The sequence below is a fragment of the Aethalodelphis obliquidens genome, unplaced genomic scaffold (assembly GCF_003676395.1).
Source record: "Aethalodelphis obliquidens isolate GAN/ISIS:26980383/991018 unplaced genomic scaffold, ASM367639v1 scaffold43, whole genome shotgun sequence".
Lineage (NCBI taxonomy): Eukaryota > Metazoa > Chordata > Mammalia > Artiodactyla > Delphinidae > Aethalodelphis > Aethalodelphis obliquidens.
In genome coordinates, this window is record NW_020837987.1 from 11,214,596 (window position 1) to 11,238,229 (window position 23,634).

The window sequence follows — 23,634 nt, forward strand, 5'->3', positions numbered from 1 at the left end:
GCGTGAGCGGAAGCACCGTCCGCGAGGCTCCGCCCCTCCCCCTTCACTCAGCCTCCCACTTCCGCTTCCGGTGCGGGCCGCGCGCGAGCGCAGCAGTGGGAGGCGGCGGCGAGCTGCCGAGTGCAGGCTGCTGGCCGTGACCTCCTGGCTTCGGGCGGTCGTCAGCCCAGCTTCGTCCTTGCCGCGACCTCTCCCCGGTCTGTTGTGAGCCTTCGCTCGGCCCCGGCCTCGAGGGCCGACCGCTCCGCACCCCCTCGGCCTGCCGGGCCTGAGGCCGCGCCCTGCCCCCGCCGTCGGGCCGAACTCGCCGCGTCGGACCCCGCCGCTTGCCACAGGTCCCTTCCTCTTGTCAAAAAAACTTAACCCGAACCCTCAGGCCCAGACCCGGTGTTCGGCCCTGTCCAAACCTTCGGGCTCTGCCTCTGTCCTCCAGCCTCGCCCCGAAGCTCAACCCACCCCGTCCTGTCTGCCCGTTCCGCTTCCCTCAGTCTCTACCCTACCCTCCCGCCCCCAATTTAGATTCCGTCTTTAGACTTAAGCCGCGCTCTGGTCTCTCCTTAACAGCACTCTCCCATGCTCCCCCTCCTCCCCCAAGGGTCGACGTCTTCCGTCCACGCCCTTCACCTGCCCTCGACCCCTACCGCCAAGCCACTACTCTGTTCCCATAAAATCTTTCTCCTCTTCGTCCACTTGCCTTCATCTCCGGACCCCTGCTACCCATAGGCACACCCACAGATGCCCCCTGGTGGGAGCCCTTTCAGCTCTTTCCCCTCCCTTGAGCTCCAGCCCCAGCTGCTCCAGGTCTGTTTCCAGACCTTGCTTCCAACACTCGCTCCTTCCATTCCCGAACCTTTCATCCTTGATTCTGGCTCCTCGAACACAGGATACCCCTTTCCCAGGGATGCTCACTCCAGAATCACCCGAGGGGGCGGTTTCAGAATGCCCAGGGTACTGGATCAGAGTTGCCTGGGATACACCTGAGCATCTGGAGCAGGGTTCCATAGCCTCACTTCCCCTCCCTGAAGCTGCTCTTCAGGATCAACTCTGTCACCAACTTGTTAGATGACATAGAGTCTGTCTATATGGTTTTTAAAGCCCGTCTGACACCCGTCTCCTTATCCCTCAGGTTGAGGCCCCAGGCTTGGCCTCACCACGATGTGGCACGAGGCTCGGAAGCATGAGCGGAAGCTTCGAGGTATGATGGTCGACTACAAAAAGAGGGCAGAGCGGCGGCGGGAGTACTATGAAAAGATCGTGAGTAACCTTTAATCTGGGCTGGGAGCTCTGCTGGAGGGTGGGGCCCGGTCCTCCTGGTACGATTTGGGCTTGGAAGTGCGCTAATGTTAGAGCCCAGTTTCCTCCAGAGAATGTCCATTTTTTGAGCATAATCATTGGTAAAAACTTGAGGCATTCTGTTTATTGTAGTATACTGCACTGTTTGGTGTGGACTCAGTACAGAGCTGGGGTCAGTAGGAAGGAGGAAAGTCTTTGTAACACTCAGAGCAGTCCAGACATAAGATTGGCCACCTCCGAATGGTGTCTATCCTGCTTATTGCTGTATTCACAGTGCCCAGAAGAGCTCAGCATTCTTGAGGTTGAATTTGGCACCCCAAAGGAGTGCCGTCATCATTCACTGAGTCAAGTCTGACCATTTCCCTCCCCTGTTTGATGCTTCAGTTGCTTTTGGAGAGAAGAGTGCACTGCATCTTGTGATCTAAAAGGCCCTTGTGGTCTGGCCTCTCAGCTTCATCCTTAGGTAGCTCCATTGGCCTTTTTTCTGTCTCTGCCACCACAGGGATTGAACCTGTAATGCGTCCTCTCACCTATTTAACTGTTACTTGCTCTTGAGACCCCAGCTTGAAATGGCATTTGCCATTTCAGTTCAGTTATGAACTGGCATTTGCCAGTTCAGTTCTCCTGTTAGATGGTATTTGTTATAGACGTTTTCATTTACCATCGCATCACTGCCTCAGCCTCCTCCCTTGTCTCCTGGCCTCCAGTCCTGCCGCCTCTAATCCACCCTCCAGGGTGGAGGGGCCAGAGAGGTCTTTCTAAAGCACAAAGCTGACCCTGTCCCTCCCTTGCTCAGAACTTCTCTGTGACTCCCTAGTGCCGGGCTCCTCAACCCAGCGTTTAAGACCCTACATGTTCTGCCTTTTACCACCCCCTCCAGACTCTTGTCACTCTGCTTTCTGCCTTGTTCCTTTGCTCACGCCATCTGGCGTCCTCAATATCTAGGCTACTTTTTCTAACAAAAAAAAGATGTATAAAGAGTTACCATTTTACCTCCCCAAATTATATAGCCCTCTCCAGCCACAGGGCCTTTGCATGAGCTTTTCCTATTACTCGATTAACTGCTGCTCATCTGTCAGATCTCAGTCCTCAGGGAAGTCTTTCCTCATCCTCCATACTCAGCCGTCATAGCTCCCTGTCATTCCCCTTTGCGGAATTTAGCACACATATCCAGCTCTGTAGCATTGGGGACTAGGTGTATTTGGGTCATGTTTGCATTCCAAGCTTGAGCCCAACGTGGTTTAAAAGAACAGATGAATAAAGCATAGCAGTTACCATTTTAATTGGTCCTTCTCAGGCACCAGGCTCTGAAAAGAGCTTTAGATGCGTGATTTCTTTGAATCCCCACAGTCACCCATGAGACAGAGGCTGCTGTTACCCTAGGAGAGGAATCTTTGAGAGCGCCTCAGTTGCCTTCTGTCACCCGGGAGGGAACCACTGGGCTGTAGAGAGAGCCCCTCTCCAGTGGTGTCAGAATAACTATAACATGACCACAAGGGCAGGGGTTGGGTCTATGTTGCTTATTGGTGAGGCCCCAGCAGTGGACCAAGAACACAGTCAGTGCTCAGGAGTGAATAGCTGCCATTTGTTAAGGGTTCGTGGTGTGCCAGGCCCTGTGCCTGCTACTTTGGCACATTCTTTCTAGTCCTTTCAGCAGGCCTGAGAGATTGGTATTGATCCCTGTGTTAAAGGTGATGCTGATAACAATGGCTAATTCTGTTGAGCATTTATGTGTTATCCACTGTGCTGAGCACTTGATGCGTCTCCACTTCACCAAATTGTCACGCCCAGCCTGGGAGGTGGTTTGCTTTTTATTGATTCCATTTCACAGATGAGCAAACTGAGGCTCAGAGAGTCATGGCCTAGATCATATAGCAAGAGGGCAGAGCTGGCATTCTAACCCAGACTCTCTGACCCTGGACCTCTCTTAGCTCTTCACCTGGGCTTTCTACTGCAGAAATAGAAGTTCAGAAAGGTGCAGCAGCTTGTTCAAGGTGACACGGCCGGGAGGCAAAATACCAAACCATACCAGGTCCTTAAGAGTTTGGAGTCACAGGGCTCTGGGTTCCAATTCCAGCTATTCCACTTACATACCATGTGGCCCGGGCAAGTGACTGTATCCCTGAGCCTGGTTTCCTCTTCTGCATGTGAAATGATGTATCCTATAAAATCACGTTTGGCTGTGAATAACGGAGACCTAAAGCATCAATGGCTTAGACAAGATAGAAGTTTATTTCCTTTTCACATAAAAGCGCAGAGGCGGCCATTTCTGCTCAGGGACCGTTTTGTTGTTCAGCCATGCATGGCTTCTCTTCCCAGTGTTGTCTTAAGGTCTAAGAGGGCTGCTCAAGCTCTAGCCATCATGTGTTCATTACATCCAGCGGGGAAGAAGAAGGGAGGGAAAAGAGGCCAGGGGGCTCATGCCAGTTAAGAAAGTCTCTAGATGTTTGCACATGGTATGTCCACTCATATCCCCCTGGCCGGCAAGTAACCCCATGGTCACAAACAGCTGTCAGGAAGGTTAAGAGGCGTAGACTGTATCCTGGGTGGCCTAGTGCCAGTTAGGAGTCTTATTACTATCGAGGAAGGGGCAATGGATGTTGGTTGCCAACTCATGGTCTGCCACAAATGGTGGGGACAAGGACACCTCTCTCCCGGGCTGTTGGAGTGTAGTGAGATTGGGCACAGAGACCACTGAGGGCAGGCCTGCCCAGGGTAACTTGCTCAGTAAATGCCGGCTCTTGTTGGTTCTGAGGTTGTTGTTATTACCAAGTAGAGCTGGACTAGCATCCAGGTTGATGGATGGTGTGGAGGAAAAAAGGCTGGAATTGGGCCACTTAGAAGGCCTGGGACTCCGTGCTCTTGTTCTTGTAGCTGGGGAGCTCCCTGAGCTTTGTTTTCCCCCTTGGGACAGTGGTGATGACAGGGTGACAGGGAAGAGCTTCAAGAATACAACAGTGTCTGTGGGGTGCTTTGTGGTGCAGGCCTGTACAAGCAACCATTGTCCCCGTACGAGAACGTGATGAGCATTCAGATCACGGCCACCAAGCTGTGGATGATAGCTGCTTTGAGGAGGGGATGGGGCTGTCACACGGGTCTCTCATCTTGCTCTTGGGCCTAGGGAGGCAGCTGAGGCGAGCACTGAGGAAGCTGAGGTCAGCTGTGATGGGCCGGGCAGGTGTGTCTAGGCAGCCGGTTTCTCTGCTCATCTGTCCACGGTGCCTGCTCTCTCTCCCTAGCTGACCCTAGTTCTGTCATTTCTCCTGTCCTTGTCAGCTTTCTTCTGATCAGCGGTTTGGATAAAGAAACAATTCCCTGTTGATGTGAAAGTGGGAAATAAAACATCTCAGCTCCGGCATCTCCTTACCCAGGAGGGCCCAGGCTAAATGACGCATCACCTGGCTCCCCTATCCCAGCACTGCCCACTCTAGGTCGTCACTGTGGGGGATGGGTCTGTCCCCCACACTGGACTGTGAGCCCTGAGGGCCAGGCTGGCTGTCTCAGTCAGTGCCATGGCCCTAGCACAACGCCTGCACCTGGAGTCGGTGCCTGCTTAACAGTTGACTCCATGAACTCCTGTGACCCCCTCTGATCCTGGAGATGTAATGATCCGTTGGTTAAGAATAGATTTTGGGTCTTGAAGAAATATTTGTACCTGTTCGTTGGAGTATGATTCACCATAGCCAAGATGTAGAAACAACCTAAATGTCCATCAGCTGATGAATGGGTAAAGAAAAGTGGTCCATACATACAGTGGAATATTATTCAGCCTCAGAAAGAAAGGAAATCTTGTCACATGCTACTGCGTGGAGGCACCTTGAGGACATTATGTCTAGTGAAATGAGCCAGTCACAAAAAGACAAACACTGCAAAATTCCATGTGTATGAGGTCTTAGAAGCAGTAGAAACAGAACAGAACCTTAGAAACAGAAAATGGTTGTTGCCAGGAGCTGCGGGAGGGGAAAAGGGGAGTAGTTGTTCATTGGGTATAGAGTTTCGGTTTTGTAAGCTGGAAAAGTTCTAGAGATCCGGTGCAGAGCAAGGTGCATATAATTAACGCTATTGTACCTTTCACTTAAAAAAAAAAAGAGTGGATTTTGGAGTCAGGACCATTTAGGCTCAGATCCTAGTTTTGTTTATGGCTGGTGTGATCAGGAGCAAGTGAGCCTCCCCACTCTGAGCTCCAGTTTCCTCATGGGACATGGGGGTAAGAGTAGCACCTTTCTCCCAAGACTGAGACGTTTGAGATGTACATAAGGCACTTAGTTCAGCGCCTGGCTTTTATTTTTATTATTATTATTTTAATATTTATTTATTTGGCTGCACCGGCTCTTTAGTTGGGGCACACGGGATCTTAGTTGTGGCATGCATGCAGGATCTAGTTCCCCGACCAGGGATCAAACCTGGGCCCCCTGCATTGGGAGCATGGAATCCCAACCACTGGACCACCAGGAAAGTCCCCAACTCCTGGCTTTGAGTACGGTTCCTTGACTTTTCCAGATGCTCCCAACAGAGCCAGTCCATGGACCCAGGTTTTTACTCCCCGCCCAATGCTATTTTCCTTGTTGTGGTGCTGGCACTGCCGGTGGCTTCACGCTACAGGCCGAAGTCCATCCTGCACACAGTGTCCCACGTGAGTCTTGGCTGTGGGAGCTGGGCATTTGGCCTGGCGCAGCCTCAGAACACGAGGGGCTCTTGGCCTTAGACCTGGCTGGGGCGGTCACGGGCCGAGGGCGCTGTGTGGCCCAAGGTGAGGGACTGAGGGAGGCAGGGGAGGTGCGGGATGAGGAGTTGGATTCCAGCAGCGCCACCCCGCTGGACTCCGTGGGCTCGGGTGTACCCCACCCTCAGCGTCTTCACATGTGAGAGGAGAGGGAGAGCGGCCTGGCGCCTAGTGAGTGCAGGACAGGTGGTAGCCCCGTAGCAGCTGTGGTCACTGGGGAGCGTCCTTCTCAGCTCCTGCTCGCCTGGCGGTTGGGGCGGGAGGTGGAGGCAGAGCGGGAAGTGCAGGCGCTTGGGAGCTTGATGCTGACGGTTTTCTCCTGCAGGGGCTCTGCCTCCTCGTCTGTCGGTGAGGGTTTGTTCTCTTTCCTTCCGTCAGTGTTCCTGAGCGCCTGCCGTGGGCCGGTCCCTGCTCTAGGCGCTGGGGATACAACAGTGAGCAAGACAGGTCCTGCGTCGTGGAAGCTGCGGTCTAGTGTGGGAGACAGGTGACCCGTGAGGGGCGGTGCTCCGAAGCAGACGGTGCGGTTAAGGAGCTAGAGTCAGGCGGGTTGCGGGGGAGCTGTTAGGCAGAGCTGACAAGGAAGGCGGCTAGAAGGAGATGGGGAATGTGTGCTGTGGTCTGGAGGCCAGGCGCCTGGAGCAGAGGCGGGGGAGAGAAGTCAGAGAGGGCCAAGTTGGAGCGGAGCGGCGAGGCTCTGAGCAGGCGGACGTGGCCTAATAGGTTTTAGCAGAACCCCTCAGGCTGCCTCGCGGAAAATGGGCTGCAGAGGGCAAGGGTGGTAGCAGGGAGCGGGGAGGAGGCCAGGAGGCCGCAGAGTGGTTGGGGAAGGTGGCAGTGCTGCGGGGGAGGGGGGAGGCGGGATGGGAAGTGGTTGGGCTCTGGGGCGGTGGTGCTGGGAGCTTGGCCAGGGTTTAGTGGGGAGCACCAGCAGCCCGGCTCGTGGCTCCTGTGGGTTCCTCTGACGTGGCAGGGGCTGCAGCTCGCCAGGGCCCGGCTCTCGGGAAGCTCAGTGGTGGGAGCTGCTGCGGCTAGATTTTATCCTTTCCTGACGCAGTTCTGGTGACTTGGAATCGTGACTCCCCACAGGAGGCCTCAGGCCTGAGGCGATGAGTGTAAGGTGTAACATCAGGTGGTGGGAGCGACTCAGGGGCCATTCTCCATCTAGGTACCTTTGTTCTTTAAAACAGCTTTATTGAGATATAATTCACATACTGTACAATTCAGTGGTTTTCAGTATATTCACAGGGTTGTGCAAGCATTTCCACAATGTAATTTTAGAAAATTTTCATAAGCCCCAAAAGAAGCCCCATACCCATTAGCGGTCGGTTCCCCGCGCCCCGCAGCTCTGGGCAGCCACCAGTCTACGTTCTGTCTCTGGATTCGCCTGTTGTGCACATTTCACATAAATGGAATCATACAATGTGTGGCCTTTTGTGACTGACTTGTTTCGCTTAGTGTAATGTTTTCAGGGCTCATCCGTGTGGTAGTGTAGATCAGTACTCCATTCCTTTTTACTTCCAAACAATATTGCATTGTCTGGATATGCCATGTTTTGTTTATCTGTCTTGCGTTGATGGACATTTGGATTGTTTCCAGGGTTTGGCTATTGTGCATAGTGCTGCTGTGAACTTTTGTGTACAAGTATTTGAGTCTCTGTTTTTAGTTTTTTCAGGTATATACCTAGGAGTGGAATTGCCTGGTGTCATACGGCAGTTCTTTGTCTAACCTTTTGAAGAACCTTGTTTCTGCATACTCTTGTCAATATTACTTGCTATCATCTGTCCTTTCAACTTTAGCCATCTTAGTGTGAGGTGGTGTCTTGTAGTTCTGATTGCTGTGTCTCTGGTGAATAGTGACATTGATTGTCCTTTCATGAGCTTATGCAGTCCTGGTGTCTTAGAGGCTGGTCCTGGCCAAAGTGCTCACACCTGCCTCTGAATGAGTGGCCTTGGGGTGGGGGTGGGGTGAAGAGTTGGGGGAAGTATTTTAGGGAGGTGGGTCTTGGTACTGGCTGTGTAGAAGGTGGGGCCAGAGCTCAGAGCCTCTTGCTACCACCTCGAGAGGAAACCCTTCCCCTGTCTCCAGGGGTTAGGTGGCCCCCGTTAGTGCTGCCAGCCTTGTGTAGGTTCTTTTACCTCTGAAGTAGGGCCTCTTGGCGTCAGAGGTGAGCCTGCTGCTAACTTGGTTGTGTGGGAGTGGCAGGGTTTGGGGCTCCGTTGGGTGGTGACCTCCATCTTGTCCTTCCCTGCAGAAGAAGGACCCAGCCCAGTTCCTGCAGGTGCATGGTCGAGCTTGCAAGGTGCACCTGGATTCTGCAGTTGCCCTGGCCGCCGAGAGCCCCGTTAACATGTAAGACTGGGTCTGGGGGTAGGGTAGTGTCTGTGACTGAGGGTTGGAGGGCCAAAGGGACCTGGGGTAGGACACAGACCTTCGGAGTCTGAGAGAGGGAAGCTTTGGCCTGCATGGGAAGGTGAAGGTCACTAGCTAAGGCTGTACGGCAGCGGTTGGGATAAAGGCCCCGTGGTGTAGTGGTTGGAGGAGGACTTAGAGGAGAATGAGTGGGGCCGGGGCCAGAGGCCCAGATGCAGCAGAGAGTAGGTTGCCAGAGGGGGTGTTTTGGGGTGACTGGGCTTATAAAGGTGGCTCCTAGGACGTGGTTCGAGTTCTCCACTCTTGCTTGGTTCTGAAAAACAGGGCCCCAGTTTCCCCAGGGCCCTATTCTTGTCAGGAGCCTGAATGTAGATTTGGTGGGGGGGTTGGTGGCATAAGGGACTGCGTGGTGGGGGGTGAGGGTGGGGCTGGCATGGGGATCAGAGGGCTTGGGGGCCAGACTCCCAAGCGTGAGGTGGCAGGGAGCAGGTACTTTGTGTCCTGGGCAATGGGGACCCTACGCTCCTTGCTCCCCTGCTCCCCACTTCAGGATGCCCTGGCAGGGGGACACCAACAACATGATTGACCGCTTCGATGTCCGTGCCCACCTGGACCACATCCCTGACTACACCCCACCTCTGCTCACCACCATGTAAGCTGCCTCCCCCAGGGGTTGCCAGGCAGGGAGTCCTACCCAGCAGCACCTCTTCTTTCCTGAGCCCTGGCCTGCCTGTCACCATCCTGGGAAGGAAGGAGGTGTGCACGTGGGGAGGCCCCCCCGCCCGTCAGACTGAGCCAGGCCCCTCATCCCCCTTCCTGCTGGCTTGGGATGGGGGTCTGCCCTCTCCCTGTGGTCTCAAGACCTTGGCCTCCCCCAAAGCTCCCCAGAACAGGAGTCGGACGAGCGGAAATGTAACTACGAGCGCTACCGAGGCCTGGTACAGAACGACTTTGCTGGCAGTAAGTGACCTGGGGCGGCAGGGGAGTGGGGTTTTTTGGCGGGAGGGGCGGAGGGTGTCCCTGGAGACTGGAAGACCTCGACAAGGTTGGCAAGAAAAGTTATCCCAGGCCTTTCTACTAAGGGGCCTTGGGTTTTGGTCCCAGCTCTGTCATGGACCCGCTCTGTTCACATCCCTTTCTCTCTTGGGGCCCTCTGTCTCTGGAATTGGTACAGGAGATGTCTGGTGAACTAGATGGTCCTACCACATCCCATGCCCTCTAACTCTGTGGCGTTTTTTCCTAAAAAATTGGTGAAAATAGCAAGAATACATTATTTTCCTCTGTGTATTTCCCCCGCCTGCATGGGTCAGAATGTTAGCTCTGGAAAGGAAATTTCTCCTTGTTTTAAATGAATATTTAGACAGTTTGGCAGTTTGCCAAGCGTTCATATATGTCCAGTGTTCTTTTCCCAAGCCATCACCGTTAACATTTCACAAATGAGAAAATAGGTTTAGAGACTTTTCCCCTCTCTGGGCTTGTGGTGGTTCAGACCCTGACAAACTTAGAGTTTTTTGTCTCTGTTACCTCAGTACATCTGCATAACCTCCCAGCAAGGTAGGGATGATGCCCCCATTTTACAGATGAGGATATCGAGGCTCAGTGGTTGGGGGGGACACCATGTCCAAGGAGTTGGGGTTCTCACCCTGCCCTTAACCACTGCTGCCTCCTGCTGGACAGCTCTGAACTTCAGCTCGCCTCCTGAGAAGGACTTTGAGATACCCCCACACACACTCCCAGGATCTCCCTGTGAAATTAAGGGCCACACACTTGTCCCTTAGCCTGGCCAGTGTCGGTCTCCTCCTGGGGAAGGGTGATAAAGGTGGATTCTGTCCCTTGGGGTGGTTGTGAGGGCTCGGTGAGGAGTGCATAAGGCCCTGCACCGCGCCTGGCAGTCAGCCCTCCCAGTGGGTTCACTGTCCCCGTATTTGTTTCTAAAATAGGTGTTTTAGCATCTCTAAAATCAGAGATTGTCAAATTTCGGCAATCACTGAGGCCTTAGAATCAGGGGGAATGCGTCATCATTGATGCCGTTGTTGTTTTTGCCTTCCCCCCAGGCTACATAGATTCTTGGTGATGGAGCCAGGGTTTCCCTCAGTTCTGACTCTGTATTCGTTCATTCATTCCCGCAGTTCCTGAGCACCTGTGGTGCGTCGGGCACTCTTCTGGGAGCAGGGGTCTAGTGGGGGAGCCATGTAATCACGAAAGCAGGTGGTAGTCACAGCTAAGGCGCCGTCACGACAGATGTGTGCTGTTCTGAGGTGCTTGGCCAAGGCTGGCTCAGGGAAGGGTGGGCAAGATTTCCCCAGTGAGGAGAGGCCGCTGGACTCCGGGCCAGGAGGACAGCCCTGTGGGGGAAGGGGGCGGGGTGGCCTTGGGGGACAGGGAGGGCTGGCTGGCTGGAGCTCACGTGAGGCAGGTCAGCGGGGCTTTGTGGACCTACCAGCAGAACCACGGAGGCTGCGGGGAGGGCTGTACCGTGGCCCGCCTGGGCCCGCCCGGCCCACGCACCTCGCTTTACAGATAGAAGAGCTGAGGCCCACCGAGGCAAGGCCAGGGTCCCACTGGGATTCAGGCATGTCTCACTGCAGGAAGACCCGGAGAGGCTCCAGTACATTGCTGAGCTCCTTGAGTTGCGTGTTGTGGATGAACGAGAGCCCAGATTAACCGCGCTTAATTTAAACTGGCCCACAGAGGCACAGAGTGGAGTGGCCCGTGGGGTCCAGGTGACTGACGTCCAGTGCTCAGGATAGCTTTGTCGTTCTGAAGGGTCCAGCTGAAGACCTTCCTAACAGTGGTAACAGTAGCAGCGCCAAAATACAACGCGCTCGTTCTGCCAGTGATCCCATTTTACAGAAAAGGAAACTGAGGCACAGAGTGGCTCATTTCCTTGATCAGGGTTGCATGGCGAGTCAGTGGTGTCACCAGGGCCCTCCTGCAGGTGCTGTGTCCTCAACACACACGGTGTGATTATCTGGGAATCCGTGACTCTGACCCTGGCTGTGCTTGGGTCACACCTGTCCTCCTACCCCCTCCGTTCTTGTGTCCCCCCTGAATTCCCAGTGTCCCCAGCATCCCCTGACCCACGTGCCTCTTGCCTTGCCCCAGTCTCAGAGGAGCAGTGCCTGTACCAGATCTACATTGACGAGTTGTACGGAGGCCTCCAGAGACCCAGTGAGGATGAGAAGAAGAAGTGAGCCGGGGTCTGGGGCACCGTGGGCTTGAGGGAGGCAGGCAGACTGTGAGCCCCACAGGGCACAGCCTCGTCCATCCTGTCCACCTTGGGCTCCCCAGAGCTGGGGCTGGTGGTTGGCACAGGGTAGGCGCTCGATTGATCAATGTTTAGAGGAGGAAGCAGCAGCTGGACAGGAAGGGTCTGCTGACAAACCTCTACACTGCGTTTGCAACGCATGGGATGGTAGGAGGTGAGTTAGGGCAGGGAGTTAGAGCAGGCCCCGGGCTGGACAGGCCTGGGTTTGAAACCTGCCAGTGAGGACTTCCCTCCGAGCCTTGGCGGGCTCCCCTGTGAGGGGGCTGGCGGCAGTGCCCCCTGCCTGGACTTTCCAGGGCTGCAGGAGACGGAGCTTGTGAAGTGTTTGTCCTCTGCTGCCGTGAAGTAAGCTTGTGGTCAGCAGCGGCTGATGTCGCTCTGGAGAGGGACCTCTCCAGGCTGTGTCCCTTGAGGAATGGCCCCCCTTCGCCAGGACAGCCGCTGCTCCACTTGTTCCCCAGCGGTCCTGGAGCCCTGCCTCCTTACCACCTGCTGCTGCGCAGCTCCCCCACTGCGATCCTAGTGCTTGCTGCTTCCCTCCCTCTGAAGAGTTCTCACGGTGTGGCGGGAGCTTCCTGATGACTCTCATCCTTATCCCTGACACCCCCCCCCCCCCCCCCCCCCCCGTTCAGGACGAGGCCGGCACCGGGACAGCGTCAGGGAGTGTTGACTAAATTCAGCAGCAGGCGTGCACTAGGCCCCTACGCCGCTCTGGACCAAGCTGGGCCGTGCTGTTACCCGGGATAACGCGGGCCTGCCCTTGCAGGACTCACAGGCTGGGGCCGGGGGAGACAGATCCAGTAGCAGTGGGGCTGGGGATCTGACGATGGGGCTGGACCCCGCCTGAGGGAGGACTTTCTGGAGGATGGTGCATTGGAGCTGGAGGAGGAGGGAAGAGCCGGTGGGAGGTGGCCACAGAGGGTTCTAGGCTGAGGGCGAGCGTGAGTGAGGGTCTGCAGGCAAGGGTGCCGAGCTGCCCTGGAACTTGGGAGGGCAGCGTGCGGTGTGCGGGCCCTCGAGGCTTGGCCTGGGCTGCATCCTGCCCATAGTCTGCGCCCCCGCCCCGCACCTCCCTGGCTCATGGCTCCCCTGTCCCAGGCTGGCGGAGAAGAAGGCTTCCATTGGCTACACCTATGAGGACAGCACGGTGGCTGAGGTGGAGAAGGTGGCAGAGAAGCCGGAGGAGGAGGAGTCACCGGCCGAGGAGGAGAGCAACTCGGACGAAGATGAGGTCATCCCCGACATCGGTGGGGTCCCCTCTCTGCCCTCCCCCCCCACAGTCCCTGGGCGTTGTTTTCGTGTCTCGTCCCGCCCCCTCTGTGGGGTGCCCCCGTGCTTAGGAGCCCCGCCTGTCCCGCCCCTGCTCCAGGGCGCTGCTGTCCTCCCTTCTCACTCGTGTCCTCCTGGTCCAGCCTCCCTTTCTATGTCTCTCTCCTTCCTCGTTTCTAGGATTCTGCTTCTATGATATTGTCCCCACCTAGGTTCTGAGTCTGTCCTCCTTGCTTGTGTCAGCCTCTCTGTCTCTCCCTCCCCTTCTCTTTCTCTCTCTTCTGGAAAACAAGTGTTCCTCCAGTTATAGAGCCTCATCCCCCATGCTGCCACCCACCTCCACCTAAATGCCTGTCTTCCCTCCACCTCTCACCCTTTCTCACTCAGCCCACCCACTGTTTATTCAGACTTACTCAGACATATGTGAAGTGTCCGTCCCCCTTCCACTGAGTCATCCAGCATCTGGCTTCTGAATGCCTGTGACCCGAACCCCCTGCCTCCCGCCCACCTAGATCTTCAGCCGCCCTCTGTCCGTCCCCCGTTCACTCCCCCGTTTACTTCCTCCACATCACACACCCCTCCCGGCCCCCACCCACCGTTTGTTGTGCTTGCCTCTGGCCAAGCCCTGCGCCAGCCTGGGGATGCCAAGATGAGCTGACTCGTTCCCTCCCTGCAGAGGCCTGCGGTCTGGTGGGCACCCCCGCCCCCAACTCCCGGGGCACTGCCCCTTCTCCCCTTCTCGCTCGGCTTTGGTCCCTGACAGCCTTTCTTTTGGTGTAGACGTGGAGGTGGACGTGGACGAACTGAACCAGGAGCAGGTGGCAGATCTCAACAAACAGGCCACGACCTATGGCATGGCCGATGGCGACTTCGTCAGGTGAGGCCGGCGGGCTGACGCCTCTCCACGTCCTGTGGACCTGGCATATGTTGTTACCCCTCTTCCCGAGCAGTTGTGTGCCTGGCCCTGCGCCAGGGCATCACACACAGAGGCTCCTGAGCTCGTGGGGTGGGTACTTGTGACTGGCTTCAGCCTTGTCGAAGCGGAGGCTGCCCCCAGCTGTGTGACCTGAGGCCACCGGACTCCTGGAAACTCCCGGGTTCCTGGGCCTGGTGGACAGCGCCCTCCAGTGGAGAGGCTTCGCTCCCCGGATCATTCACTCGCAGTTGCTGGTTGAGCCTCTGCCCTGTGCCATACCTGTGTGGGTCACATAGACCGGTCCCATCTGACAGGGTATTGAGCTGGAGTCTGAACACAGCGTCCTCTGCCCAGAAGCCTCCATGACTCCCACCTCCCTCAGGCGCAGCCAGCCTCCTCACCACGGCCGCAGAGTCTCACCTGTCTGGTCTTCTGCCCACATACTGCACCCCTGCCGGCCTCCATGGCCTCTTTACCCCTTCGGTGCCTGAGGCCCCACCTGACCTCGGGGCCGCTCAGTGTGCCGTTGGCTCTGTCGGCACCTGCTCCGCTCACTGTCCCGGGTTTCTCATCAGCTGTCACTTCTCTCTGGGTGGCTTCCCCAACCTCCCTGTTGAAGGCTGCAGCAGCCTCTACCAGTTCCCTGGACTTCCTTCCCTCTTCTGAGATTTACTTTCCCATCGAGGCTTTCACCGTCTAACATACCATGTTATGTGACCTTGGTCATTGTGTCTCTTCTCCCCAGAATGGTAGCCCAAGGGGGTGGGGATTTTTGTTTGTTTTCAGTAATCCCTAATACCTGAAATAGCACCTGGCATGCAGTGGGTGCTCAATAATAGTGCAAAATGAATGCGAGACCCCCAGGATGGCTTGGGGTTTCTCACTTCCTGCAGTGACACTGCCTGTGGCCTGGCCCCTCCTCCATCGTGCCCCTCGTGCCCCTCTGTAGGATGCTCCGGAAAGACAAGGAGGAGGCAGAGGCCATCAAACATGCCAAGGCCCTTGAGGAGGAGAAGGCCATGTACTCGGTGAGGGCTGGGCCGGGGTGGTAGGGCAGGTGTGTGCCTCATGGACGGCACACCCTCACCAGCCTCGTACCCACCCTGCTCCAGGGCCGTCGCTCCCGGCGCCAGCGGAGGGAGTTCCGGGAGAAGCGGCTAAGGGGCCGCAAGATCAGCCCACCCAGGTAGGACGGGTTCTGCCCCATGCCCCCACCCTGCCAGCACCAGTCTTTCAGGGCTCTGGGGGAGGAGCCGGGGCTCAGGAAGACCTTGGGGGCAAGCTCGCCACTTGCAGGCAATTCCCTCCTAGTAGGGCAGTGAGTAGGGAAAGTTTGGAGTAGGCGTGGCTGTGAGGGGCGTGTGGACACCTGCCCTGCCAGCCATTCCCCTCACCCTGCTGGACTCGGGACGCTTGCCGTGCTCCCTGAGAGCCAGTGGCGAGGTGGCATGGGGTGGCTGGAAGGGTTGAGAGCAGAGTCAAGGGGCACGGGCCTGGCCCCGGACTCTGACCTGGTTCTGCTGCTTGGCCGCTTCCTCACGGTCAGAGTTTGGGCAGGTGACTTTCTCTCTTGAGCTGCAGTTTCCTTTTTGGAAAAGGGGCACCATCACCTCCCAGGAGAGGGGCTATGCCAGTGCCCACAGCGAGGTCTCGGGCAGGTTTGGATGCGGCAGTCTGATGTGGAAAGCCCAGCCTGGGGCTCCAGGCAAACCCATGCTCTTTGACACATCTCGTGTGTTTAATGGGAGTCATTGAGGGTTGCTGTGAAGCTTAAGGGACCTGTTGTGGGTTCAGGGTTTGATGTGCGGTCTGGAAAATATTCCTTAAAGAGTTGTAGAGATGCAGGTCAGTGTAGTGCATAAAAGCTTGGACTTAGGGCCACATGGCCTGGGTTGGAATCCTGGCTCTTTTCGTTTATGAGCTGTGTGGCCCTGGGCAAGTGACTTCACCTCTCTGGGCCTGTTTCCTCAGCTGTGAAGTGTGAAGAATCACAGTACCCACGTCAGAGAGTTGTTAGGAAGAGCGATTGAGTTCACTGAGTAAAGCACCTGGTGCCTGGCGCATAGTGTGCCTCTAAGACGTGTTAGCTCTTCTAGTTTCAACATCATCATCAGTAGGAAGCCAGGACCCAGTAGAGCCAGGGACTTGGAGTGGGAGGAGTGTCGCTTCTAGTCTAGGGTCCGGAGGCCAGCCAGGTCGGAGGCTGCTGAAGTCCTTGTTGCTCAGGGTCAGGGTGGGTCTGGCACATTGTGGGTCAGGGCTGAGGTTCAGGCTTCGGACAGATGTGAGGTGAGTAGGAGGAGGGATCAGGGCCCGTAACCTGGCCAGCAGCCCCCTCATCACTGTGCCCAGCGTGTGGCCTTGGGCGCCCAGGTTGGGGGTTGGCCTTACTTCTGTGCACACTAATCCCAAACCCCCCCACCTGTCCCATCCCGTTCTTCTCTTCATAGCTACGCCCGCCGAGACAGCCCCACCTATGACCCCTATAAGCGGTGAGTTCGCAAGGCCCAGCAGTTCTCCTCATGGAGGGCAGGGGTGGTGAGGAGGGCCAGGGGGCCCACCCTGTAGGCTGCCCTGAGATCACAGACTGGAGAATGTGTTCTGGGAGTCTGAATCATTTTTTGTTTCCTAGAGTGTTAGCCTGCTTTCCTGATTTCTTTTTCCTTTAAACGTGAACCTTAAAAATTTGTTCTCATTTAGCTGTAACGTAGTCTTGTGTGGAAAATGACCAGACGTGGCAGGAAGGCAGGACTTAGAAGTCAAGTCCCTTTAATCTGAACTCCCGGAAATAAGCAGTGAGAGATAACAGGCACAGAAGAGCCTGGTTGCATACGCGTGTGTCTCCTGGTTGTGGGAGTGGTTGGGACAGAGGCTTTGAGGGTGACAGACCTTGGTCTGACCCCAGTTCCCTTTGCAGAATGGTGTGGGAGGGCCCCCTCGGGGCTCCTGGGAGGATAGGTGAGATGAGGCAGGTGCACCTTTTGATGAAAAGTCTGGCACAGTAAGTGCTCAATCCGTGGGCGCCATTAGGGATAAGGTATACTTTTTTTTCACAAAAATGGAATTAAATCACAGTTAATGCTTTAGAACTTGCTTTCCACCTGACCTGACATCTATGTTGAGGAAATCTTTTCCTGTTACATTACAGATGTGCTCATCCCTTTTTAATAGTACAGTTTGCTGTTCCTCCTTTTCCTGGTTGTTCTGAGAAGGTTTCCGTGGTCAGGAATCCGATCCTTGCACAGCTGGTGTCTTTCTGCCCATTGGCTCTGCTCGTTGCGCCGGTGGCTGCCGTTGCTCGGGGCTCTGCTGTTCTGATTTCTGTTGCTCTGTGGTGGCTTCTGTTAGCCAGTGGGCAGGCTCCAGGAGCCTGGCGTTCGAGCCCCCTGCTTCCTGCTCTGTAGGTCGCCCTCGGAATCCAGCTCCGAATCCCGCTCCCGCTCCCGCTCCCCGACCCCAGGCCGAGAGGAGAAGATCACGTTCATCACCAGTTTTGGGGGCAGCGATGAGGAGGCAGCCGCAGCCGCAGCTGCAGCAGCTGCGTCAGGGGCCGCCACAGGGAAGCCTCCCGCGCCCCCCCAGCCAGGCGGCCCCGCACCGGGACGTAATGCCAGCGCCCGGTCGGTAACGCTCACGCTGCCTGCCCTACACCCCGGCCGCCGTGGGGGGGACTCGGGACGGCGGTGGGCCACGGCCCGGGCCGGCGCTGACCCGCCCTCCGTGCCCCACCTGCAGCCGCCGCTCCTCCACCACCTCCTCCTCCTCTTCCGCCTCGAGGACCTCCAGTTCCCGCTCCCGTTCCAGCTCCAGCTCCCGCTCCCGCCGCGGCGGGGGCTCCTACCGCTCTGGCCGCCACGCACGCTCCCGCTCCCGGTCCTGGTCACGCTCCCGCTCCCGCTCTCGGCGCTACTCGAGATCCCGCAGCCGTGGCCGGCGGCACTCAGGTGGGGGCTCTCGAGACGGACACCGCTACTCCCGTTCGCCTGCCCGGCGTGGCGGTTACGGGCCCCGGCGCAGAAGCAGGTGCGTGGGGCTGGGTTGTGGGGACTGGGCTGGGCGTGGGCCCCATTTCAGCGAGACCAGGCTCTGGGAGGGGAGACCTGGGATTGGTGCAGGGGGGAATGTGCTCACTCCAGGTGTGGTGCCGGGGCTGGAGCACAGCCTCCCTTCTCAGGGATGCAGTGGGGAGGGAGACTGAGCTGTGCTTGTCACGGGAAGTCCCCAGGTGTTTGCAGCTGGCGACCCTTAGGACTGGGGCACTCCGTGGGCAGGGGCCGGAGAGTCAAGGCAGCCCTTTGAGAGAAGGCGGGGCGTGAGACAAGCGCTGCACATGGGGCAGGAGGAAAGTGACCTAGGGACGGGAGCATCCCTCCGGTCCTATTCCCGGAGGGGGCCTGGTGGATGAGAGCATGGACTGCGGAGACCCTGGCTGGGTATGGATTCTGGCCCTGCTAGTGAACTCTCGGGGCCTGTTTCTGCATCTGTAAAAAGAGATACAGTCACGGTGTCCCCTTTATTGGGTCATGAAGTTGTGACAAGTGAATTCTATGTAAGTGTTCAGTACAGGGCCTGGCACTCGGTGAGTGCTTTTATTGTCATCAGCATCATTACCCGTGTTATTGTTGTGTGGATCTCAACGTCAGCTACCTACAAGGTCTAGCAGGTAAAATAGAGGGGCCGCGTGGGCCCCGGTGAACCGGGAGCATACGTCCCATCTGCTGGGCTCGTTGGCCACTCAGTGGCAGGCGTGGTGTTGCTCAGTCTTCTGGTTTTTCAAGAGAAGTTGGGTTGGATTTTTAAAGGACAGCTCTTGTTTTCTCAATATTGCCAACAAATTTGAATTTTGTAAAAACCCAGGACAGTCCCACCAGAATCAGTGTGTGGCGTTGGTTTGGCTTCTGGGTCGTTCCCTGGAGCCTGACACAGGGCAGTGTCAGGAGAAAGACTGGGGTCGGAGGGGGACCCTGGTCACATCTCTGAGGCCAGCCTGAGGGTCCTGAGCAGAGAGAGGGTGGGGCTTGCACGTCCCCAGACTGGATCCTGTGGGTCTGTGCTGCAGTCTTGCACGGGGGCGGGGGGGTCATCCCCACTAGTGGCGAGACCCTGGACCTGGCAAGGTGAGGAGGCCGTGAGCATACAAGGGGGGGCCGCCAGCCAAGTTCTGCCCCCCCAGAAGTCACCTCTCAGAGAAGTGGGTGAATGGGTGTCTAGTGAGAATTGAAGAGCCGTCTTAGGGCCGGTGTATCTAGAGGGCGGTCTCTGTTTAGAGACTGAGGGAGGCCAGGGAGGATTTCTGAGGAAAGTAGCGGGAGAGGAGTGGAGACACAAGGACCCCAGGGCCTCGGAGGAGGCTCGTAGATTCAGTGCCTGGGTGGGGCATTGCGCACCTGGGGTCCCTGGAGCCTCACGGCCTCTCTCCTGCCTCACCGCACCCCCAGGAGCCGCTCCCGCTCAGGGGACCGGTACAGGCGGGGCGGCCGGGGGCCCCGGCACCACAGCAGTAGCCGCAGCCGCAGCAGCTGGTCCCTCAGCCCGTCCCGAAGTCGCAGCCTGACTCGCAGCCGCAGCCCCAGCCAGAGCCGCAGCCCCAGCCAGAGCCACAGCCGCAGCCGCAGCCGCAGTCGCAGTCACTCGCCGTCGCCCCCAAGGGAGAAGCTGGGCAGGCCGGCAGCGTCCCCCGCTGTGGGCGAGAAGCTGAAAAAGTGAGTGGGGCAGGGCTGGGGGAAGGGGATTGTGAGCTCGGGTGAGGAGGTGACTCCACTGTGCTCTTTTTGAAGGAACTTGGTCCTGTCTTGAGAGGTCTGAGGGGGCCACAGCTCTGCCCTTAGGGGCTCTGAGGAGTCACGCCCTTGCCTTGGGTCGGGGGTCAGAGGGGGACATGGCCCTGTCCTGCAGGGTCCGGGAGGGACCTGGTTTCTCCCTGGGGGGTGTTAAGGGCCCATGACCTTGGCTGTCTGCTCTGAGGGCAGTGCTGAGGGCGCGTGAGGTCGAAGGTGGCAGCTGGTTTTCTTTCCTCCCAGGACCGAACCTGCCGCTGGTAAAGAGACAGGAGCTGCCAAAGTCAGTAAGAATTTGGAACTCGCCCGTGTAATTCCCGCCAGCAGCAGTGCCCGAGAGCTGGGCCCGGTGGGCCTGCAGGGGGGCCCGGGTGGGCCGGGAGATCCAGCCCCGGGGATTGAGATCTGTGCCTCCCTTCCCTCCTCAACTGTCCACTGGGGCTCCCAGACCCTCGTGGCCAGTCTCCACAGCCTGCCCGTCCTCCACACATGCCCCCGCAAGTCCCAGGCTCTTGGATGAGGTGGGTTGTGGAAGCTCCGGGACACCCACCCGGTCTCCTGCCTCTTCTCCCCCTCCCCAGCCCAAGCTGACGCCACAGGAGAAGCTGAAGCTGAGGATGCAGAAGGCACTGAACAGGCAGTGTATGTCCCGCCACCTGCCCCTCCAGGGCTCCCCTGCCCCTCCTCCTTCTGGCCTGGCCGTGGGGAGGCCCTGCCCTTTGCCAGATAGGAGGCCCTTTGGGGAGGAGTGGGTGTGCACCTGCCCCACGGCCACCACGTTTAGGGCCTTGGCAGTCTGGTTGGCCTCTCTGAGCTCAGCTTCCACATCTTGGGGGCGGGGCTTGAGGGCACCCCTCATCACTGTGTCTCTCCCTCCCCACAGTCAAGGCGGATAAGAAGGCGGCTCAGGAGAAGATGATCCAGCAGGAGCATGAGCGCCAGGTACGGGTTGGGGTGAGGGCATAGGGCTCACACAGGGTGCCGGCCCGGCCCCGCCCTCGCTGCCATCCTGCCATCCTGCCATCTCTGCCGTAGGAGCGGGAAGACGAGCTTCGAGCCATGGCCCGCAAGATCCGTATGAAGTAAGACTCCTTCCCTCCCACCTGCCTCTGGGTTGCCCTGTGTTCCCCACCACCTGCTCCGATCCAGAGCCCTGGCCGATCCCTCTGGGTGGATGAAAATAATCAAAGCCCTCGCCTGGCCTTCATGTTGTCCCCCAGTCTCCTTCCCATCCCCAGCTTACTTCGGCCACTGTGACCTCCTCCCAGCTCCGCCACCCTCCAGCTTGGGTTACCTTTCCTGCTGTTCCCAAGATACCCACCCACTTCCCTCCCTTGCTGAACTCAGGGGTCCTTCCTGACCATCCTTTGTGGAGTAGCACCCCAAAACACGACATCCTCCAGCCCCACTCTGCTTTTCTTCATAGCACTAATCTGCACCTGGCATCCCAGTGTGCACTGTCTGTGTCCTTCACTCATTCTTGTTCGTGTCCCCATTAAGAAGTCGGGTGTGGCTGCTGGGTTCCTGCTGTGTGCTTTGCCCCTAGAACACTGGTGTTCGATAAACGTTTGCCGAACGGAACGGCTGAATGCAAGCCAGCCCCGCGCTGGGAGCCAGGGCCTCTCCCCTCTCCCATTCTGCTCCAGTTCTCACCTTGACTCTTCCCCTGCAGAGCTGAGTGGCTCAGAGCCTGGGTCAGGCAGACTCAGGGTTCATTCCCAGCTCCGCCTCTCTGACTGTGTGGCCCTGGGGTGGGCACTGGCCCAGAGTCTGAACAGACCTTGGTGCCAACTGCACAGGGTAACTCAGGGATTAGTGTCCGTAAAGCCTCAGCCCACCCAGTACCCATGGGCAGAACTGGAGGCCGTAGCGCTTGGTGTTAGCAAAGAGGAGAGTTGGTCAGTCGCAGGGTCGGGTCACCTGTTGTTTCTGGTTCTACCCTGCGCTTGCTGTGGGTCCTTGGACAAGCACTTTAAGCTCTCTACGCCAGGACTCACTGTATGAGATAGATGTGATAAGGCAGCCACCTTCATGGGGTTCTCCCGTTAAGGCACCTGGTGTGTGGTTCCTGGCACGTGGGGAGGCTTGATGGTTGGAGCTGCTGCTGTTAGTTGTTTATTACAGGCACATCATGTGCTGGGCTTCCAGGGCTGCCATGTGCTCCCATCGGGGGTGGAGGAGCAGAGTGCCTAGGGACTCAGCGTTGTAGTCAGTCGGACCTGGGTTCTGATCCTGCCTCTGCTACCCACCAGCTGTGCGCCTTCCTCCTGTCTGAGCCTTCGGCCTATAGATAAGCCTAAGTTTGCTTATCTACCGAATGCGGATGGAATAGTTGTCCCAGCTCTTAGGCTGGTGGAGAGGATTCCGTGAGATCAGAGCCAGGCACGAAGGCACCCAGTAAATGTAGCCCTTGGGGTTGCAAATCCTGGTCCTTCTGACAAAGACCAGTTAAGCACTTAGCATGTAAGTCCCTTTGTTCTGAGGCTGTGCCCTGAGTGTGACAGGAAATTATCGAACTCTCCAGCCCTTCAGCAAGCCTTTCATCGCCAGGCAGACTGGGATTCAGATGCTGGCTCTGCCAGCCAGTAAGTATCCCCTCTCCGAGTTCAGTGCCCTCATTTCCAAGTGAGGAGAGGAGCAGGACATGCCCCCTTGGCTTATTCTTCCACCTGGACTAGGTTGTCGGCAGCACCTGCCCTGACAGGGACCCAGCCAGCCATCGAGTTCAGTTCAGTGTTATCGCCAGCCGAATGCCCACCCCTTCCCCTGGTTTGCCTCCCCTTCCCCGTGCAGGGAACGGGAACGCCGCGAGAAGGAGAGAGAAGAATGGGAACGCCAGTACAGCCGGCAGAGCCGCTCGCCCTCCCCCCGTTACAGTGAGTGTCCGCGTGGTCGCTTGGTCTGGAGAGCCGGGCTGGAGGCTCTGTGGCATTAAAAAAAAAGAAGAGATGTCAAACTGGGTTACAAAAAAAACATGGTAGGGCTTCCCTGGTGGCGCAGTGGTTGAGAGTCCGCCTGCCGATGCAGGGGACACGGGTTCGTGCCCCGGTCCGGGAGGATCCCACATGCCGCGGAGCGGCTGGGCCCGTGAGCCATGGCCGCTGAGCCTGCGCGTCCGGAGCCTGTGGTCCGCAACGGGAGAGACTACAACAGTGAGAGGCCCGCATACCACAAAAAAAAACCCAAAAAACAAAAACAAAAAAACCATGGTACATTTTTTTCCACATCAGCCTTCTATAAATTAAAACTTTTAAGTCACACACACAACACACGGTGATTGCTTTAGTCACAAGGGACTTACAGGAATTGGAAGAAAAGCTCATTCTTAGCGCGTGGGTGTGGGCCAAGGGGCACAGGTAGCGTCCAGCAGCGGACACGCCGGAAGCGCCGGCGCTGCCTTAGCTGGAGACACTGGAAGCCCAGCCCTGGAGCCCACTCCTGGTCCTGGGCACTTACTTTGTTTTCACCCATCCTTTCTTTCCAGGTCGAGAATACAGCTCTTCCCGAAGGTAATAAGCAGGCTGGCCCAGCTCCCTGGGAAATCACAGTTGCCCTTTGGCACGAGGTCCCAGCCCTGATTGCTCCATCCCGACGCAGCCCCCTCCAATCCCCTCCAGTCATAGGGCCTGGCCTCACCCCTCGGGAACATCCCTCTCTGCAGCTGAATTCCCCATCACTGAAGCCCCAGTGGTCCCAAGCATGTCAGTGTATGTGTGCACGTGCCTACACAGCAGGGCTCCCTGCTTGCTGCCCAGCCCTCACGGGGCCTCTCTCTCCCCTCTCTCTCTCCAGGCGCTCAAGGTCCAGATCCCGAAGCCCCCATTACCGACATTAGGCAGAAGCGTGGCGGGGCAGAGGGATGAGGGGGTGGGGCGAGGGCTCAAGCTGTGATGCTGCTGGTTTTATCTCTAATGGAATAAAATCACACATTATTTAATTCTCTTCACCTGGCCTCCGTGTCGTCCGTGTGGTTGGTGCAGGGCTCCCAAACCCCAGTGCCCGCCAGCCAAGGCCA

The 23,634-nt window shown here is 57.3% G+C and overlaps 1 protein-coding gene across 2 annotated transcripts; it reads left to right on the forward strand.

Moving 5' to 3' along the window:
* Positions 1-69: 69 nt before the first annotated feature.
* On the forward strand, positions 70-23,561 carry CLASRP (CLK4 associating serine/arginine rich protein). 2 transcript variants are annotated; one of them, XM_027079806.1, is made up of 21 exons: positions 71-335; positions 1,127-1,254; positions 8,271-8,368; positions 8,940-9,041; positions 9,270-9,349; positions 11,495-11,579; positions 12,756-12,904; positions 13,707-13,803; positions 14,792-14,870; positions 14,955-15,028; positions 16,293-16,334; positions 17,247-17,462; positions 17,578-17,865; positions 19,281-19,544; positions 19,863-19,902; positions 20,201-20,261; positions 20,503-20,561; positions 20,655-20,701; positions 22,413-22,495; positions 23,104-23,128; positions 23,412-23,561. In XM_027079806.1, exons 2-21 carry the CDS (start codon positions 1,156-1,158, stop codon positions 23,452-23,454), a joined length of 2,031 nt encoding a protein of 676 aa, XP_026935607.1. In that variant the 5' UTR covers positions 71-335; positions 1,127-1,155; the 3' UTR covers positions 23,455-23,561. The 2 variants fall into 2 exon arrangements, 1 of the variants encoding a protein (XP_026935607.1); XR_003427420.1 differs by lacking the exons at positions 23,104-23,128; positions 23,412-23,561 and having other exon boundaries at positions 70-335; positions 19,863-19,906; positions 22,413-22,483.
* The last annotated feature ends 73 nt before the right edge of the window (positions 23,562-23,634 follow it).

What these genes read in the sequence shown, in the direction of transcription:
- CLASRP (XM_027079806.1), top strand. Translation starts at nt 1,156, where the DNA reads ATGTGGCACGAGGCTCGGAAGCATGAGCGGAAGCTTCGAGGTATGATG. An exon ending in CGCAAGATCAGCCCACCCAG is followed by an intron (nt 15,029 to 16,292) that starts GTAGGACGGGTT and finishes TTCTCTTCATAG; the next exon opens with CTACGCCCGCCGAGACAGCC. An exon ending in ACCTATGACCCCTATAAGCG is followed by an intron (nt 16,335 to 17,246) that starts GTGAGTTCGCAA and finishes CCTGCTCTGTAG; the next exon opens with GTCGCCCTCGGAATCCAGCT.